The following is a 19,255-nucleotide window of genomic DNA, read 5'->3' as shown; positions in this document are numbered from 1 at the left end:
TTAAAGTAAATTTTGGGTGCTTGGACTCCAGTGTTGGCCCTCCATGGGTAAACAGCGTTAGGGCCTGGATATTGCCCCGTGCAGAGTCCTGGATGCAGGGCAACGGTTCTCTCAAGAGGAAGAGATGTACTCAGGGTTATCTCCCACCATATCTGGACTCAGCTCTGAAGTCTCTGAGGAGGTGGGGGATTGAGAAGTCCTACCTTGAAAATAGTTCAAGGAAATTGTTATACCAAAGGATCTGTAGGACCTTCTTCTGTTCTCCACTTGTACTCAGAGACTGCACTACAGCTGTTATGGAGGAAAGCTTAAAGTTGCTGAATAGTCCCAGATTACCCTTGAAGTTTCATGACATTGCCTGGCTGTCCTTCCATGGGAGAATGTATGTGAGGGGGAACATGAAGGGTCTGGCCGCATCTGAAAGGACCTGCCCTTTGGGATGTGGTCAGGAGGAGTCCATGGAGCATTTCTTGGTGGATTGTTGGGGAGGCCGTGAAGTCTGGAAGGAGGTGGCTGCCGGAGTTGGGATCCCGGGGTTGGAAAGCCTAGGTTACTCAGACAGGCTTTATGGTGTTCCCCCAACAATACGCGGTGTAGACAGAGGGACAACGTACATGATCATTACCATAGTCAAATACTATCAATGGCATGCAAGGGCCAGAGTGGCCATGCATAATGAGCAGTTTAACTCCCGCAAAATCGCAGGGTTGGTGATATCCGAATTGCGGTGGATCAAATGTCTGGAGATTGGGAAGTGTTGTAGGAGTTCAGATTTATGGGAAGGGGTTTTTTTGTAACATTGGGACATTTTTATGGACTTTTTATTCTCCTATGATGCTTGTTTTTAATTGCTAGATATTGACCGGAACATGTCTGTGATTGTTGTGTATTGATGTGTATCTTGTCTGTTTTTATAAATAAAAATATCCATACATACAGAATAAGAGGAGATACCGAGAATTACACCCGACATACAGGACAGGAGAAGTAGTACTGTGCAGAGTCTATCCATACAGAATAAGAACAGATACCGAGAATTACACCCGACATACAGGACAGGAGAAGTAGTACTGTGCAGAGTCTATCCATACAGAATAAGAACAGATACCGAGAATTACACCCGACATACAGGACAGGAGAAGTAGTACTGTGCAGAGTCCATACATACAGAATAGGAACAGATACCGAGAATTACACCCGACATACAGGACAAGAGAAGTAGTACTGTGCAGAGTCCATACATACAGAATAGGAACAGATACCGAGAATTACACCCAGCATACAGGACAGGAGAAGTAGTAATGTGCAGAGGGTGTGGCTGCTTGTGGAGCAGCTGAAGCCTGTGTGTGCTGAGCTGCTCTGATGTCTGGTGCAAGCCCAGGGTTGGGCTCCCCTGGGCTGGGATCTCTCCCAGGAGAGTCCCAGGCTTCCCGGCCTACACAAGGTGAAGCTGTGGTTGGTGGTGAGGATGGAGGACGGAGCTCTGGAAATGGAAAGACAGTTACAGAGACTGTAAGTAGAAGTGAAAATGTTTGTGTGAAGAGTACCAATGTTACCGATAAGAAGAAGTTTGGGAATGTTATTCCACAAAAAAGTTCTAAGTCCAGTCAGCCATTGCAGGCCCAGCAAGCCCAGCGCAGTGCAGCCCAGTCTGTTCAGCGCAGTTCAAGCTCTGCAAGTACAGCCCAACCCAGCCAGACAAAGCAAACCCTGCAGAGTGGGGCACATGTAGTCCAGCCACATACCAATGCCACCCAGTCCAGTCCAGTCTCTGGAAGTATGATTCGGGACAGTCAGCCATCACAGCCACATCAAGCCCAGCACAGTGCAGCTCAGAGTGGAGCAGAGACATTGGCTTCTCCCAGTACGCCCCGTAAATATTCCAGAACCTCTTTGGAACAGAAGACAATCAGTGAGAACTTGCAGCAGCGTGTGATGGTTAGTAGCAGCCAGGGACGGTCATTGCGCTCTAAGCAGCAGAGTGAAGAGGAGGGTGGCAACAATCCACAATCTGGCCCAGTGATACCACCCACACCCAGTAAAGACCCTCAGGCCAGTACTAGTAATGGGAAGGAGGATAAAAATTTCAAGCGCCCTGCAGCTGCAAAGAAGAAGAAAAAGAAGCCTGAACCTGCGCTGCACCTGGCTGAAAGAATGCCTTCCCTGGTGAAACGAATGGACTCCCTAAGAAAAGCTAAGACTAGGATCCAGACGCAGATCGACTCTGTATACAGACTTAAAGCTGCCAACCCCAAGAGAGAAACGTTATACGACAACAGGCTGAACTCCCTGGGCGTTGAACTGGCCGGTGTATCAAAAGACATTGACGCTACCCTGGAAGAACTGGGACCGGCGGGTGAGGTATATCGCAATCGCGATCGATTTGAGGCAGCATTAAGTGTGGGGATTGAGTCTTCAACAGAGTCAGACTCTGGGGAACCAGGTCAGCGTATACAGCCACTAAACGTGTCTCCTGAGGGGAAGTCTGTGCATCCGCTGGAGGACAGTAAGGAGCAACATCAGATTGGAGCAGGTTCTCCTGCTGGACTTCCAGCTCTGGAGGATGGCGGGATCACCGGTATAACCCAGCAGACATTTACAGTTCAGGAGACACAGATGAGTGATGTAGTGGACTCCCAGCAAATGGACTGTGAGGACAGTGCTGCTGCCACTAGTACTCATGATGGGAGCCATGCTGAGGGGACTGGGGTTCAGGGTGGGGGTGATACTGGGGTGACAAGTAATGATGCTGCTAGCAATGACATTATGTGCAGTGATGATGTGGTGAATAATTCTGATGGTGTTGATATTAGTACAGGGGTATCTGATTGGGGTCATCAGCAGTCAGAGAGCTCTGAGAATATAGTGATGAAGGAGTCAGTTCAGAACAACCCTCAGGACTTCCCCCCTTTGGTGGACCCACCACCTGCTCCCCAAGGGAAGGCTGGTCCATCTAGTCATGTTCCTCCTCGGAATGCCTGGAGCCGCGGGGCCCCTTCATTTTCCACCGGTAATAATTACACTGGTCAGGCTTTTAAAAGAAGGAACGTGGTTAGATTCAAGCATAGGGGTTCCAGAGAGGAGCTCCCTGATAGGAAGTTTGTAGTAAGGGAGTTGCTGTGTCAGCAGATGGGGTTTGCGCCTGCAAACATACTGGCAGTCATCAATCTCCCTGACAGACAAGGTTATGATGTCAGCTTTAAGCTCATGTGTGACTTGGACAAATTCTGGGCCAGCTTCAGTGGTTTGCGGGACAAAGAGGGATGGAGGGATTTTATCCTTATTCCCATCTCCAAACCTGACACAGCAACTGTTAACATCATTTTCTGGAATGAGTCTGTGCCCCCCCAGGACATTATCATATGGCTTAGAAGACATTGTGAAATGGTTTCTGAGTTGACAAAAACTAAAGATAGTGATGAGATCTGGACGGGGGGTTGGAGGGTTCTTGTCAAGTTGAGGCAATCTAACAATGTTACCCATCACCTGCCAAACTCCTTTTTCATTGGGCGGGAGAGAGGGGTTTGCTTCTATGCAGGTCAGCCCAGGTTATGTTTCAAATGTGGCAAGTCCGGCCATGTTGCGAGCGTTTGCACCATCTTGAAGTGTAATCTTTGTGGGGAGGTCGGCCATGTCAGTTCTACCTGCGAGACGGTTAAGTGCAATCTATGTGGAAAGCTCGGCCACTTCCACAGGAATTGCCCGGAGGCCTTCCATAATATGGGTGAGGAATCTGCGGACAATGAATTGTTGGCTGCAGCAGAACAACTAGAGGAGGAGGCCTTAATAAACGGGGCCACATTGACTAGGGAGGAGGTGGGCCCAGAGGTTCAGGAGACTACCCCCGGACGGGCGGACAGTGTCCAGCAGGTTGAGGAGCAGCCGGCCGCACACTCTTCTTCTGTTCCTGTCTCTGTGAAGGTCATTGGTCAGAAGAGGAGGAATAAAAAAGATAAAACCACCCGTAAACCCGAAGGTGACTGGATATTAGTGCAGAAGTCAGCTAAAAGAGTGAAAGGGGCACCAGAAGTGGGTACGGTAGTTTCTACCAATAGGTACGAAGCATTATCAGATTCGGATGCCGATTCCTATTCTCTAGAGGCCCATGAACTGGAGCAGGAACTAAAAAGAGTGGAGAGGGAGTATGCGACTGGCTCAGAGGATGACCCGCCCACTAAAAGGCGTCCGCCCCCTGATCCTGTATACGTAGAATCTGATATGGAAACTGGTAGTCGGCAGAGTGACTCCGATTCTGACTTATGATGATGGGGATCTTATTCTTTCTCCTATTTGCTGTGATGGCAGGTTTTTCTCTAAACATTGTCTCCAGCAATGTGAACAGTATTAAAAACAGGAGGACAAGGCATGCAGTTTTTGAACACCTCAGGTACCTGGATGCTGATGTCTATTTTTTACAAGAGACACATCTAACATCTGTGGGACTCATGCGGGAGGCAGAGAGGGAGTGGCACACAGGACCCTCATTTTGGTCCTTGGCCGTGGAGTCTTATGCGGGTGTTGCCATCCTTTTTAATACTAAGGATGTGACGGTGCACAGACTCACTGAGGTGTCCATGGGAAGATGTCTTATACTGGAAGTAACAATTCATGGCAGGAGACTCCGATTAATTAACATATATGGGCCTCAAACAATATCAGGAAGAATCGGGTTATTTAATGATGTGAAGCCATATCTCTTTACATCAGTCCCTGTGGTCATGGTAGGAGACTTTAACGTCACCAGGACACTAAGTGACCGTTCTTCTGGTAGGGTGTTGGGTAGTGACTCCAAAGTCCTTAATCATATTATTTTGCAGACCGGTTTAAATGATGTTTTTGCACAAAATGGCAGGAAGCCGGGCTTCACCTTCTTTCGCGGTAACATAAAAAGCAGACTAGATGTGGCACTGGTAAGTCCTACGGAACTTGTGACCAATATGAGTGAGAAGCTGGTACCTTACTCAGATCATGCGGCCCTCTACTTTTGTCTGGGAACCTGTAAGCATCCTGACATGGGCAGGGGGCTATGGAGGCTCAACTCTAGTCTTTTAGAAGATGTGTCTGTTCAGCAACAAGTGCAGAACCTCTTACAACACCATGCAGAGAGACTAGACTTCTATGACTGTACTGCGGATTGGTGGGAGGACGTTAAAAAGGACATCTCTTCTCTCTTGAGGAAATCGTCAGCTAGAATGGGGAAGAGTAGATATAGCCGTTATCTCAGGCTGCGGAAAGAGCTGGAGCTGCTCTATTCAGGCGGGTTGGAGGCAGGGAGGAAAATTGATCAAGTAAAATCCGAGCTAAGTCAATACCAATATAGCAGATACAACTCCCTAGTATTTGAACGGGACTATGGATCCCTGGGGACACCTGATCCCTTTGAGAATTGTAGGGACAAGGTGGCTAAAAAGTTAATAACGGGCCTGAAGGATTCCCAGGGGATTTTGCAGGAGTCTCGGGAGGGCATTCTGGGAGTGGTAAGATCATACTATGCTGACTTGTTTCAGGAGAAGGGTCTGGATAAGGAGAAGATGGCACAGTTTTTAGAGGCAGTTCCAGGTCCTGTTGTTGATAATTTGGACTTTTCTCCCTTGACAGCAGACATAACGGTGGAGGAAGTTAGGGAGGCTATTGACAAATTACGTCAAAAGAAGGCACCAGGACCCGATGGCATTACAGCCGAATTTTATAAGAAGTTTAAAGAGTCCCTGGCTCCGATTCTGGTGGATGTGTTTAAAAGTTGTTTGGAGAAACGCCTGATGCCTCCATCCATGAGAATATCATCCTTAGTTCTGCTGTTCAAGGGTAGAGAACCAAATGACATCAAGAACTGGAGGCCTATATCCCTCTTGAATGTAGACCGGAAAATTCTGGCAAAAATATTGTTTTCTAGGTTGAAGAGTTTTTCTTCAGCACTATTGACAGACTGTCAGTATGGTACGGTAGAAGGGCGGAATATTTTTGGTGCTCTCATTTCCTTAAGGGAAGCTTTTGAGAGGTGTAAGGTTCTTAGGCATGGGAAATATATGGTGAGTTTAGACCAAGCTAAAGCTTTTGACAGGGTTGACCATGGGTATCTGTGGGCGACCCTGTTAAAGTATGGCATCCCAAGGTTATTTGTTGATTGGCTGAGAACTTTATACTGGAAGGCTGAGAGCTTTCCACTTATTAATGGGTGGCAGGGTGGTACTTTTGGGGTTGAGGCTGGGGTGAGGCAGGGTTGCCCTTTGAGTCCCCTCTTATATGTTTTTGCCATTGATCATTTTTTGAGATCACTGCAGGGATATGGATTTCAGGGGGTACCCGTGCCCCATGCCTCGGCCCTATCCGTATTCGCTTATGCGGATGATGTCACTGTAGTGGTGTCTGCCTCCCAGGAGGCCCAGTTGCTAGAAGCTTCCATTGGAGCTTACTCTGAGGCTTCTGGGTCTCTTGTCAACTTTGAGAAGAGTGAAGCCCTCTGGACACTGCAGGGTGATCCAGATTTTGATCTGCCCCAGTTTGCAATAGCCTCAAGTTGTCTCAAGATCTTAGGGGTTAAGTTTGGAAGGGAAGATAACGCCAGGCTAAACTGGGAGGAGAAGTTGGATGCTGGGAATGCAAAGGTTCAGCGATGGAAGAATTGCAAGCTGACTTACAGAGAAAGGGTCACAATGTTGAAAACTTATTTAATTCCTATTTTTCTGTATGTCTCTATGGTTTTTCCGTTGCCGGAATCTTTCTCTGCAAGGCTCTTCAGTTTGTTTTTTCAGCTCTTCTGAGGTAATAGATTAAATCCAATAAAAAGAGGGGTTACTTACCTGCAGAAGAAGGAGGGTGGGTTAAATATGATAAACCCAAAGGTGTTTTTTGATTCTCTCTTTTTTAAAGTAAATTTTGGGTGCTTGGACTCCAGTGTGGGCCCTCCGTGGGTAAACAGCGTTAGGGCCTGGATATTGCCCCGTGCAGAGTCCTGGATGCAGGGCAACGGTTCTCTCAAGAGGAAGAGATGTACTCAGGGTTATCTCCCACCATATCTGGACTCGGCTCTGAAGTCTCTGAGGAGGTGGGGGATTGAGAAGTCCTACCTTGAAAATAGTTCAAGGAAATTGTTATACCAGAGGATCTGTAGGACCTTCTTCTGTTCTCCACTTGTACTCAGAGACTGCACTACGGCTGTTATGGAGGAAAGCTTAAAGTTGCTGAATAGTCCCAGATTACCCTTGAAGTTTCATGACATTGCCTGGCTGTCCTTCCATGGGAGAATGTATGTGAGGGGGAACATGAAGGGTCTGGCCGCATCTGAAAGGACCTGCCCTTTGGGATGTGGTCAGGAGGAGTCCATGGAGCACTTCTTGGTGGATTGTTGGGGGGGCTGTGAAGTCTGGAAGGAAGTTGCTGCCGGAGTTGGGATCCCGGGGTTGGAAAACCTGAGTTACTCAGACAGGCTTTATGGTGTTCCCCCAACGGTACACGGTGTAGACAGAGGGACAACGTACATGATCATTACCATAGTCAAATACTATCAATGGCATGCAAGGGCCAGAGTGGCCATGCATAATGAGCAGTTTAACTCCAGAAAAATCGCAGGTTTAGTGATATCCGAATTGCGGTGGATCAAATGTCTGGAGATTGGGAAGTGTTGTAGGAGTTCAGATTTATGGGAAGGGGTTTTTTTGTAACATTGGGACATTTTTATGGACTTTTTATTCTCCTATGATGCTTGTTTTTAATTGCTAGATATTGACCGGAACATGTCTGTGATTGTTGTGTATTGATGTGTATCTTGTCTGTTTTTATAAATAAAAATATCCATACATACAGAATAAGAACAGATACTGAGAATTACACCCGATACAGGACAAGAGAAGTAGTACTGTGCAGAGTCCATACATACAGAATAAGAACAGATACCGAGAATTACACCCGATACAGGACAAGAGAAGTAGTACTGTGCAGAGTCCATACATACAGAATAAGAACAGATACCGAGAATTACACCCGACATACAGGACAGGAGAAGTAGTACTGTGCAGAGTCCATACATACAGAATAAGAACAGATACCGAGAATTACACCCGACATACAGGACAGGAGAAGTAGTACTGTGCAGAGTCCATACATACAGAATAAGAGGAGATACCGAGAATTACACCCGACATACAGGACAGGAGAAGTAGTACTGTGCAGAGTCCATACATACAGAATAAGAACAGATACCGAGAATTACACCCGATACAGGACAAGAGAAGTAGTACTGTGCAGAGTCCATACATACAGAATAAGAACAGATACCGAGAATTACACCCGACATACAGGACAGGAGAAGTAGTACTGTGCAGAGTCCATACATACAGAATAAGAACAGATACCGAGAATTACACCCGACATACAGGACAGGAGAAGTAGTACTGTGCAGAGTCCATACATACAGAATAAGAGGAGATACCGAGAATTACACCTGACATACAGGACAGGAGAAGTAGTACTGTGCAGAGTCCATACATACAGAATAGGAACAGATACCGAGAATTACACCCGACATACAGGACAAGAGAAGTAGTACTGTGCAGAGGGTGTGGCTGCTTGTGGAGCAGCTGAAGCCTGTGTGTGCTGAGCTGCTCTGATGTCTGGTGCAAGCCCAGGGTTGGGCTCCCCTGGGCTGGGATCTCTCCCAGGAGAGTCCCAAGCTTCCCGGCCTACACAAGGTGAAGCTGTGGTTGGTGGTGAGGATGGAGGACGGAGCTCTGGAAATGGAAAGACAGTTACAGAGACTGTAAGTAGAAGTGAAAATGTTTGTGTGAAGAGTACCAATGTTACCGATAAGAAGAAGTTTGGGAATGTTATTCCACAAAAAAGTTCTAAGTCCAGTCAGCCATTGCAGGCCCAGCAAGCCCAGCGCAGTGCAGCCCAGTCTGTTCAGCGCAGTTCAAGCTCTGCAAGTACAGCCCAACCCAGCCAGACAAAGCAAACCCTGCAGAGTGGGGCACATGTAGTCCAGCCACATAGCAATGCCACCCAGTCCAGTCCAGTCTCTGGAAGTATGATTCGGGACAGTCAGCCATCACAGCCACATCAAGCCCAGCACAGTGCAGCTCAGAGTGGAGCAGAGACATTGGCTTCTCCCAGTACGCCCCGTAAATATTCCAGAACCTCCTTGGAACAGAAGACAATCAGTGAGAACTTGCAGCAGCGTGTGATGGTTAGTAGCAGCCAGGGACGGTCATTGCGCTCTAAGCAGCAGAGTGAAGAGGAGGGTGGCAACAATCCACAATCTGGCCCAGTGATACCACCCACACCCAGTAAAGACCCTCAGGCCAGTACTAGTAATGGGAAGGAGGATAAAAATTTCAAGCGCCCTGCAGCTGCAAAGAAGAAGAAAAAGAAGCCTGAACCTGCGCTGCACCTGGCTGATAGAATGCCTTCCCTGGTGAAACGAATGGACTCCCTAAGAAAAGCTAAGACTAGGATCCAGACGCAGATCGACTCTGTATACAGACTTAAAGCTGCCAACCCCAAGAGAGAAACGTTATACGACAACAGGCTGAACTCCCTGGGCATTGAACTGGCCGGTGTATCAAAAGATATTGACGCTACCCTGGAAGAACTGGGACCGGCGGGTGAGGTATATCGCAATCGCGATCGATTTGAGGCAGCATTAAGTGTGGGGATTGAGTCTTCAACAGAGTCAGACTCTGGGGAACCAGGTCAGCGTATACAGCCACCGAACGTGTCTCCTGAGGGGATCACTGTGCATCCTCTGGAAGACAGTAAGGAGCAACATCAAATTGGAGCAGGTTCTCCTGCTGGACTTCCAGCCCTGGAGGATGGCGGGATCATCGGTATAACCCAGCAGACATTTACAGTTCAGGAGACGCAGATGAGTGACATAGTGGACTCCCAGCAAATGGACTGTGAGGACAGTGCTGCTGCCACTAGTACTCATGATGGGAGCCATGCTGAGGGGACTGGGGTTCAGGGTGGGGGTGATACTGGGGTGACAAGTAATGATACTGCTAGCAATGACATTATGTGCAGTGATGATGTGGTGAATAATTCTGATGGTGTTGATATTAGTACAGGGGTATCTGATTGGGGTCATCAGCAGTCAGAGAGCTCTGAGAATATAGTGATGGAGGAGTCAGTTCAGAACAACCCTCAGGACTTCCCCCCCTTTGGTGGACCCACCACCTGCTCCCCAAGGGAAGTCAGGTCCATCTAGTCATGTTCCTCCTCGGAATGCCTGGAGCCGTGGGGCCCCTTCATTTTCCACCGGTAATAATTACACTGGTCAGGCTTTTAAAAGAAGGAACGTGGTTAGATTCAAGCATAGGGGTTCCAGAGAGGAGCTCCCTGATAGGAAGTTTGTAGTAAGGGAGTTGCTGTGTCAGCAGATGGGGTTTGCGCCTGCAAACATACTGGCAGTCATCAATCTCCCTGACAGACAAGGTTATGATGTCAGCTTTAAGCTCATGTGTGACTTGGACAAATTCTGGGCCAGCTTCAGTGGTTTGCGGGACAAAGAGGGATGGAGGGATTTCATCCTTATTCCCATCTCCAAACCTGACACAGCAACTGTTAACATCATTTTCTGGAATGAGTCTGTGCCCCCCCAGGACATTATCATCTGGCTTAGAAGACATTGTGAAATGGTTTCTGAGTTGACAAAAACTAAAGATAGTGATGAGATCTGGACAGGGGGTTGGAGGGTTCTTGTCAAGTTGAGGCAATCTAACAATGTTACCCATCACCTGCCAAACTCCTTTTTCATTGGGCGGGAGAGAGGGGTTTGCTTCTATGCAGGTCAGCCCAGGTTATGTTTCAAATGTGGCAAGTCCGGCCATGTGGCGAGCGTTTGCACCATCTTGAAGTGTAATCTTTGTGGGGAGGTCGGCCATGTCAGTTCTACCTGCGAGACGGTTAAGTGCAATCTATGTGGAAGGCTCGGCCACTTCCACAGGGATTGCCCGGAGGCCTTCCATAATATGGGTGAGGAATCTGCGGACAATGAATTGTTGGCTGCAGCAGAACAACTAGAGGAGGAGGCCTTAATAAACGGGGCCACATTGACTAGGGAGGAGGTGGGCCCAGAGGCTCAGGAGACTACCCCCGGACGGGCGGACAGTGTCCAGCAGGTTGAGGAGCAGCCGGCCGCACACTCTTCTTCTGTTCCTGTCTCTGTGAAGATCATTGGTCAGAAGAGGAGGAATAAAAAAGATAAAACCACCCGTAAACCCGAAGGTGACTGGATATTAGTGCAGAAGTCAGCTAAAAGAGTGAAAGGGGCACCAGAAGTGGGTACGGTAGTTTCTACCAATAGGTACGAAGTATTATCAGATTCGGATGCCGATTCCTATTCTCTAGAGGCCCATGAACTGGAGCAGGAACTAAAAAGAGTGGAGAGGGAGTATGCGACTGGCTCAGAGGATGACCCGCCCATTAAAAGGCGTCCGCCCCCTGATCCTGTATACGTAGAATCTGATATGGAAACTGGTAGTCGGCAGAGTGACTCCGATTCTGACTTATGATGATGGGGATCTTATTCTTTCTCCTCTTTGCTGTGATGGCAGGTTTTTCTCTAAACATTGTCTCCAGCAATGTGAACAGTATTAAAAACAGGAGGACAAGGCATGCAGTTTTTGAACACCTCAGGTACCTGGATGCTGATGTCTATTTTTTACAAGAGACACATCTAACATCTGTGGGACTCATGCGGGAGGCAGAGAGGGAGTGGCACACGGGACCCTCATTTTGGTCCTTGGCCGTGGAGTCTTATGCGGGTGTTGCCATCCTTTTTAATACTAAGGATGTGACGGTGCACAGACTCACTGAGGTGTCCATGGGAAGATGTCTTATACTGGAAGTAACAATTCATGGCAGGAGACTCCGATTAATTAACATATACGGGCCTCAAACAATATCAGGAAGAATCGGGTTATTTAATGATGTGAAGCCATATCTCTTTACATCAGTCCCTCTGGTCATGGTAGGAGACTTTAATGTCACCAGGACACTAAGTGACCGTTCTTCTGGTAGGGTGATGGGTAGTGACTCCAAAGTCCTTAATCATATTATTTCGCAGACCGGTTTAAATGATGTTTTTGCACAAAATGGCAGGAAGCCGGGCTTCACCTTCTTTCGCGGTAATATAAAAAGCAGACTAGATATGGCACTGGTAAGTCCTACGGAACTGGTGACCAATATGAGTGAGAAGCTGGTACCTTACTCGGATCATGCGGCCCTCTACTTTTGTCTGGGAACCTGTAAGCATCCTGACATGGGCAGGGGGCTATGGAGGCTCAACTCTAGTCTTTTAGAAGATGTGTCTGTTCAGCAACAAGTGCAGAACCTCTTACAACACCATGCAGAGAGACTGGACTTCTATGACTGCACTGCGGATTGGTGGGAGGACGTTAAAAAGGACATCTCTTCTCTCTTGAGGAAATCCTCAGCTAGAATGGGGAAAAGTAGATATAGCCGTTATCTCAGGCTGCGGAAAGAGCTGGAGCTGCTTTATTCAGGCGGGTTGGAGGCAGGGAGGAAAATTGATCAAGTAAAATACGAGCTAAGTCAATACCAATATAGCAGATACAACTCCCTAGTATTTAAACGGGACTATGGATCCCTGGGGACACCTGATCCCTTTGAGAATTGTAGGGACAAGGTGGCTAAAAAATTAATAACGGGCCTGAAGGATTCCCAGGGGATTTTGCAGGAGTCTCGGGAGGGCATTCTGGGAGTGGTAAGATCATACTATGCTGACTTGTTTCGGGAGAAGGGTTTGGATAAGGAGAAGATGGCACAGTTTTTAGAGGCAGTTCCAGGTCCTGTTGTTGATAATTTGGACTTTTCTCCCTTGACAGCAGACATAACGGTGGAGGAAGTTAGGGAGGCTATTGACAAATTACGTCAAAAGAAGGCACCAGGACCCGATGGCATTACAGCCGAATTTTATAAGAAGTTTAAAGAGTCCCTGGCTCAGATTCTGGTGGATGTGTTTAAAAGTTGTTTGGAGAAACGCCTGATGCCTCCATCCATGAGAGTATCATCCTTAGTTCTGCTGTTCAAGGGTAGAGAACCAAATGACATCAAGAACTGGAGGCCTATATCCCTCTTGAATGTAGACCGGAAAATTCTGGCAAAAATATTGTTTTCTAGGTTGAAGAGTTTTTCTTCAGCACTATTGACAGACTGTCAGTATGGTACGGTAGAAGGGCGGAATATTTTTGGTGCTCTCATTTCCTTAAGGGAAGCTTTTGAGAGGTGTAAGGTTCTTAGGCATGGGAAATATATGGTGAGTTTAGACCAAGCTAAAGCTTTTGACAGGGTTGACCATGGGTACCTGTGGGCAACCCTGTTAAAGTATGGCATCCCAAGGTTATTTGTTGATTGGCTGAGAACTTTATACTGGAAGGCTGAGAGCTTTCCACTTATTAATGGGTGGCAGGGTGGTACTTTTGGGGTTGAGGCTGGGGTGAGGCAGGGTTGCCCTTTGAGTCCCCTCTTATATGTTTTTGCCATTGATCCTTTTTTGAGATCACTGCAGGGATGTGGATTTCAGGGGGTACCCGTGCCCCATGCCTCGGCCCTATCCGTATTCGCTTATGCGGATGATGTCACTGTAGTGGTGTCTGCCTCCCAGGAGGCCCAGTTGCTAGGAGCTTCCATTGGAGCTTACTCTGAGGCCTCTGGGTCTCTTGTCAACTTTGAGAAGAGTGAAGCCCTCTGGACACTGCAGGGTGATCCAGATTTTGATCTGCCCCAGTTTGCAATAGCCTCAAGTTGTCTCAAGATCTTAGGGGTTAAGTTTGGAAGGGAAGATAACGCCAGGCTAAACTGGGAGGAGAAGTTGGATGCTGGGAATGCAAAGGTTCAGCGATGGAAGAATTGCAAGCTGACTTACAGAGAAAGGGTCACAATGTTGAAAACTTATTTAATTCCTATTTTTCTGTATGTCTCTATGGTTTTTCCGTTGCCGGAATCTTTTTCTGCAAGGCTCTTTAGTTTGTTTTTTCAGCTCTTCTGGGGTAATAGATTAAATCCAATAAAAAGAGGGGTTACTTACCTGCAGAAGAAGGAGGGTGGGTTAAATATGATAAACCCAAAGGTGTTTTTTGATTCTCTCTTTTTTAAAGTAAATTTTGGGTGCTTGGACTCCAGTGTGGGCCCTCCGTGGGTAAACAGTGTTAGGGCCTGGATATTGCCCCGTGCAGAGTCCTGGATGCAGGGCAACGGTTCTCTCAAGAGGAAGCGATGTACTCAGGGTTATCTCCCACCATATCTGGACTCAGCTCTGAAGTCTCTGAGGAGGTGGGGGATTGAGAAGTCCTACCTTGAAAATAGTTCAAGGAAATTGTTATACCAAAGGATCTGTAGGACCTTCTTCTGTTCTCCACTTGTACTCAGAGACTGCACTATGGCTGTTATGGAGGAAAGCTTAAAGTTGCTGAATAGTCCCAGATTACCCTTGAAGTTTCATGACATTGCCTGGCTGTCCTTCCATGGGAGAATGTATGTGAGGGGGAACATGAAGGGTCTGGCCGCATCGGAAAGGACCTGCCCTTTGGGATGTGGTCAGGAGGAGTCCATGGAGCATTTCTTGGTGGATTGTTGGGGAGGCCGTGAAGTCTGGAAGGAAGTAGCTGCCGGAGTTGGGATCCCGGGGTTGGAAAACCTGAGTTGCTCAGACAGACTTTATGGTGTTCCCCCAACAGTACACGGTGTGGACAGAGGGACAACGTACATGATCATTACCATAGTCAAATACTATCAATGGCATGCAAGGGCCAGAGTGGCCATGCATAATGAGCAGTTTAACTCCAGCAAAATCGCAGGGTTGGTGATATCCGAATTGCGATGGATCAAATGTCTGGAGATTGGGAAGTGTTGTAGGAGTTCAGATTTATGGGAAGGGGTGTTTTTGTAACATTGGGACATTTTTATGGACTTTTTATTCTCCTATGATGCTTGTTTTTAATTGCTAGATATTGACCGGAACATGTCTGTGATTGTTGTGTATTGATGTGTATCTTGTCTGTTTTTACAAATAAAAATATCCATACATACAGAATAAGAACAGATACCGAGAATTACACCCGACATACAGGACAGGAGAAGTAGTACTGTGCAGAGTCCATACATACAGAATAACAACAGATACTGAGCCCCTCACCCACCTCTCCTCGGCCTTATGGATCAGGTTGTCCCACCGATGCTGCAGATCCAGGAGGGGCGCTCTCTGCTTGGCCGGCTCGGCGCCCTCTATGGGAAGAGGCTGAGACGGCGATCTCTTGCCCTGCAGAACTCTCTCTATCCGGGGCCTCCTCTCCTGCAAGAGGCGCTGCAGAAGCTGCAAAGAAGAAGACGGGGTCACCAGGACAGCAAGAGAGAAACAATACCAAGAAAGGGCAATACCAATTCCTGATCAGGGTCACAAAGTGTCATTATACCATCTACCTACCTTACCCAATGCATACCACCAGTGGGCACTGTGCCAAAAGGTGCCATGAGGATGCCTGGGTGTGCAGACCCCCCATTCAGTACAGACCCCCCCTACAGTGCAGACCCCCCCATTCAGTGCAGACCTCCATTCAGTGCAGACCCCCCCATTCAGTGCAGACCCCCCCCATTCAGTGCAGACCTCCATTCAGTGCAGACCCTCCATTCAGTGCAGACCCCCCCATTCAGTGCAGACCCCCCCCATTCAGTGCAGACCCTCCATTCAGTGCAGACCCTCCATTCAGTGCAGACCCTCCATTCAGTGCAGACCGCCATTCAGTGCAGACCGCCATTCAGTGCAGACCCCCATTCAGTGCAGACCCCCATTCAGTGCAGACCCCCCTTTCAGTGCAGACCCCATTTTCAGTGCAGACCCCCCATTCAGTGCAGACCCACCCCCCTACAGTGCAGTCCCCCCTAAGTGTCAGATGGAAGCTGCCACTCCTGTCAGAGACTGCAGACATACTACAGTAAATGGTCAGAGACTGCTGACATACAACAAGAGACGGTTATAGACTGCAGACATGGTACAAGTGATGGTCAGCGACTACCGGCATGATATAAGAGATGGTCAGAGACTGCAGACATACTATAGGAGATGGTTAGAGACTGCTGACATACAACAAAAGATGGTCAGAGACTGCAGACATGATACAAATGATGGTCAGAGACTACAGACATTATATAAGAGAAGGTCAGAGACTGCAGACATGATATAAGAGATGGTCAGAGACTGCAGACATGATACAGGAGATGGTCAGAGACTGCTGACATACAACAAGAGACAGTCAGAGACTGTAGACATGATCCAAGTGATGGTCAGAGACTACAAGCATGATATAAGTGATGGTCAGAGACTGCAGACATACTACAGGAGACGGTCAGAGACTGCAGACATACTATAGGAGATGGTCAGAGACTGCAGACATACTATAGGAGATTGTCAGAGACAGCTGACATACAACAAGAGACGGTAGACATTCTATAGGAGACGGTCAGAGACTGCAGACATATTGTAGGAGATGGTCAGAGACTGCAGACATACTATAGGAGATTGTCAGAGACAGCTGACATACAACAAGAGACGGTAGACATTCTATAGGAGATGGTCAGAGACTGCAGACATACTATAGGAGATGGTCAGAGACTGCAGACATACTATAGGAGATGGTCAGAGACTGCAGACATACTATAGGAGATTGTCAGAGACAGCTGACATACAACAAGAGACAGTCAGAGACTGTAGACATGATCCAAGTGATGGTCAGAGACTACAAGCATGATATAAGTGATGGTCAGAGACTGCAGACATACTACAGGAGACGGTCAGAGACTGCAGACATACTATAGGAGATGGTCAGGGACTGCAGACATACTATAGGAGATGGTCAGGGACAGCTGACATACAACAAGAGACGGTAGACATTCTATAGGAGACGGTCAGAGACTGCAGACATATTGTAGGAGATGGTCAGAGACTGCAGACATACTACAGGAGATGGTCAGAGACTGCAGACATACTACAGGAGATGGTCAGAGACTGTAGACATACTACAGGAGATGGTCAGAGACTGCAGACATAGTACAGCTGTGGTTGAAGACATGTTGTAGTAGACTGTCAGAGGCTAGAAACCACTGTCATCACAGTCCCTTTGCAAACAAATGCTCTCACAGTTGACTTTTCACAATCAGTATTAGGTGGCCAGCTGTGGCCCTTGGGCCCTGGGTTGGGCACCACACCATTGATTGTCCTCCGGCTGGACTCTCTTACCTTCTGCTCCTGTAGCTGGGCCTTCACCACCTTGGCCTCGGACGACGGAGGTTTTTGGGCATCTGTCAGCTCTTCCATCTCCATCACCCAACCATGTATGGTGTCCAGGGTCTCCGGAAGCTCGGGCAGAGCAAGTGCATGCTGGGAAAACAAAAACACCACAGAGGTCATCATTGCACAGAAGGTAATATATGCAGGGGTAGCATTCCTTTTAATGGCGGACCAATGTACTTTGTGTCTGGGCTACAGGCTCATTCATTTCAGGAGGGTCTCCTTATTCCAATAATGAACACCTGACTCCATTTACATGATATACTGTATATAGAGAGAGCTGTATACTCTGCTTCCACAGCCATAGAGAATAATGCAAAGCAGACAGAATCAGACCATCATCAGGAACAGCGCCTCCCTAGTGGTGTGTAGAAGACAATGCAGCCCCATCCAGGAAGCAGAGGTTCTTTATTGTATTGTTGGGAGGTCTAGAAAGGTCCCCAAAATACATCATTTATCATTTTGGGCTAGATTCAGGTAGATTCGCGCATTGTTACGGCGGCGTAGCATATCGTATTTACGCTACGCCGCCGTAAGTAAGTAAGTGAGGCAAGTGCTGTATTCACAAAGCACTTGCCTCCTAAGTTACGGCGGCGTAGCGTAAATGGGGCCGGCGTAAGCGTGCCTAATTCAAATGAGGATGAGGGGGCGTGTTTTATGTAAATGGATGGTGACCCGACGTGATTGACGTTTTTTACGAACACCGCATGTGCCGTCCGTGGACATATCCCAGTGTGCATTGCTCCAAAGTACGCCGCAAGGACGTATTGGTTTCGACGTGAACGTAAATTACGTCCAGCCCCATTCACGGACGACTTACGCAAACTACGTCAAATTTTCACATTTTGACGCGGGAACGACGGCCATACTTAACATTGACTAGGCCTCCTAGGGGCAGCTTTATCTTTACGTGGCGTATCTCTTACGGAAACGGCGTATCTTTACTGCGACAGGCAAGTGTACGTTCGTATCTAGGCATTTGCATATTCTACGCCGAACTCAACGGAAGCACCACCTAGCGGCCAGCGTAAATATTGCACCCTAAGATACGAGCGGCGTAAGTCTCTTACGCCATCGTATCTTAGGGTGCAATATTTACGCTGGCCGCTAGGTGGTGCTTCCGTTGAGTTCGGCGTAGAATATGCAAATGCCTAGATACGCCGATTCACGAACGTACACTTGCCCGTCGCAGTAAAGATATGCCGTTTCCGTAAGAAATACGCCACGTAAAGATAAAGCTGCCCCCTAGGTGGCGTAGCCAATGTTAAGTATGGCCGTCGTTCCCTCGTCAAAATGTGAAAATTTTACGTCGTTTGCGTAAGTCGTCCGTGAATGGGGCTGGACGCCGATTCACAAACGTACGTGCGCCCGGCGGTAGTTTTTTACGTCGTAAGGCTTTTTCAGCGTAACGTTGCTCCTGCTTCTATGAGACGCACGCAATGTTAGGTATATACGTCGTTCCCGCTTCGATTTTTGAATTTTTACGTCGTTTGCGTAAGTGGTTCACGAATAGGGATGAACGTAATTTACGTTCACGTCGAAACCAATACGTCCTTGCGGCGTACTTTGGAGCAATGCACACTGGGATATGTACACGGACGGCGCATGCGCCATTCGGAAAAAAACGTCAATCACGTCGGGTCACCACCCATTTACATAAAACACGCCCCCCTCATCCTCATTTGAATTAGGCGCGCTTACGCCGGCCCCATTTACGCTACGCCGCCGTAATTTAGGGCGTAATTTAGGAGGCCTAATTTAAGCGTATCTGGTTTCCAGAATACGCTTAAATTTACGACGGCGTAGATTCAGAGTTACGTCGGCGTATCTACTGATACGCCGGCGTAACTCTCTCTGAATCAAGCCCTTAGTTTTGAATACAAAATAATTACTTTGGGGGTCTATTTATAGAACATTTGTTGCACGAATGTCAGAAGAGTTCGTACAAGCTGAGTG

At 47.7% G+C, this 19,255-nt stretch overlaps 1 protein-coding gene across 4 annotated transcripts in view; it reads right to left on the bottom strand.

Annotated features, from left to right (window-relative positions):
* LOC120941595 (microtubule-actin cross-linking factor 1, isoforms 1/2/3/5-like) overlaps window positions 1–19,255 on the bottom strand; it is a 229,473-nt gene that overhangs the window by 125,472 nt on the left and 84,746 nt on the right. For all 4 annotated transcript variants that reach the window (XM_040355120.1, XM_040355121.1, XM_040355119.1 and 1 more), the window contains exons 4-5: window positions 17,249–17,389; window positions 15,156–15,328 (exon numbers count right to left, since the gene is read on the bottom strand). In XM_040355120.1, coding sequence (XP_040211054.1) covers window positions 15,156–15,328; window positions 17,249–17,389 — 314 coding nt within the window. The remainder of the gene's footprint in view (window positions 1–15,155; window positions 15,329–17,248; window positions 17,390–19,255) is intronic.

This window comes from Rana temporaria, chromosome 5 (genome assembly GCF_905171775.1).
Source record: "Rana temporaria chromosome 5, aRanTem1.1, whole genome shotgun sequence".
In the NCBI taxonomy this organism is placed as follows: Eukaryota; Metazoa; Chordata; class Amphibia; order Anura; family Ranidae; genus Rana; species Rana temporaria.
The sequence above is the reverse complement of the archived record's forward strand: the minus strand, read 5'-3'. Positions and strand labels throughout refer to the sequence as shown.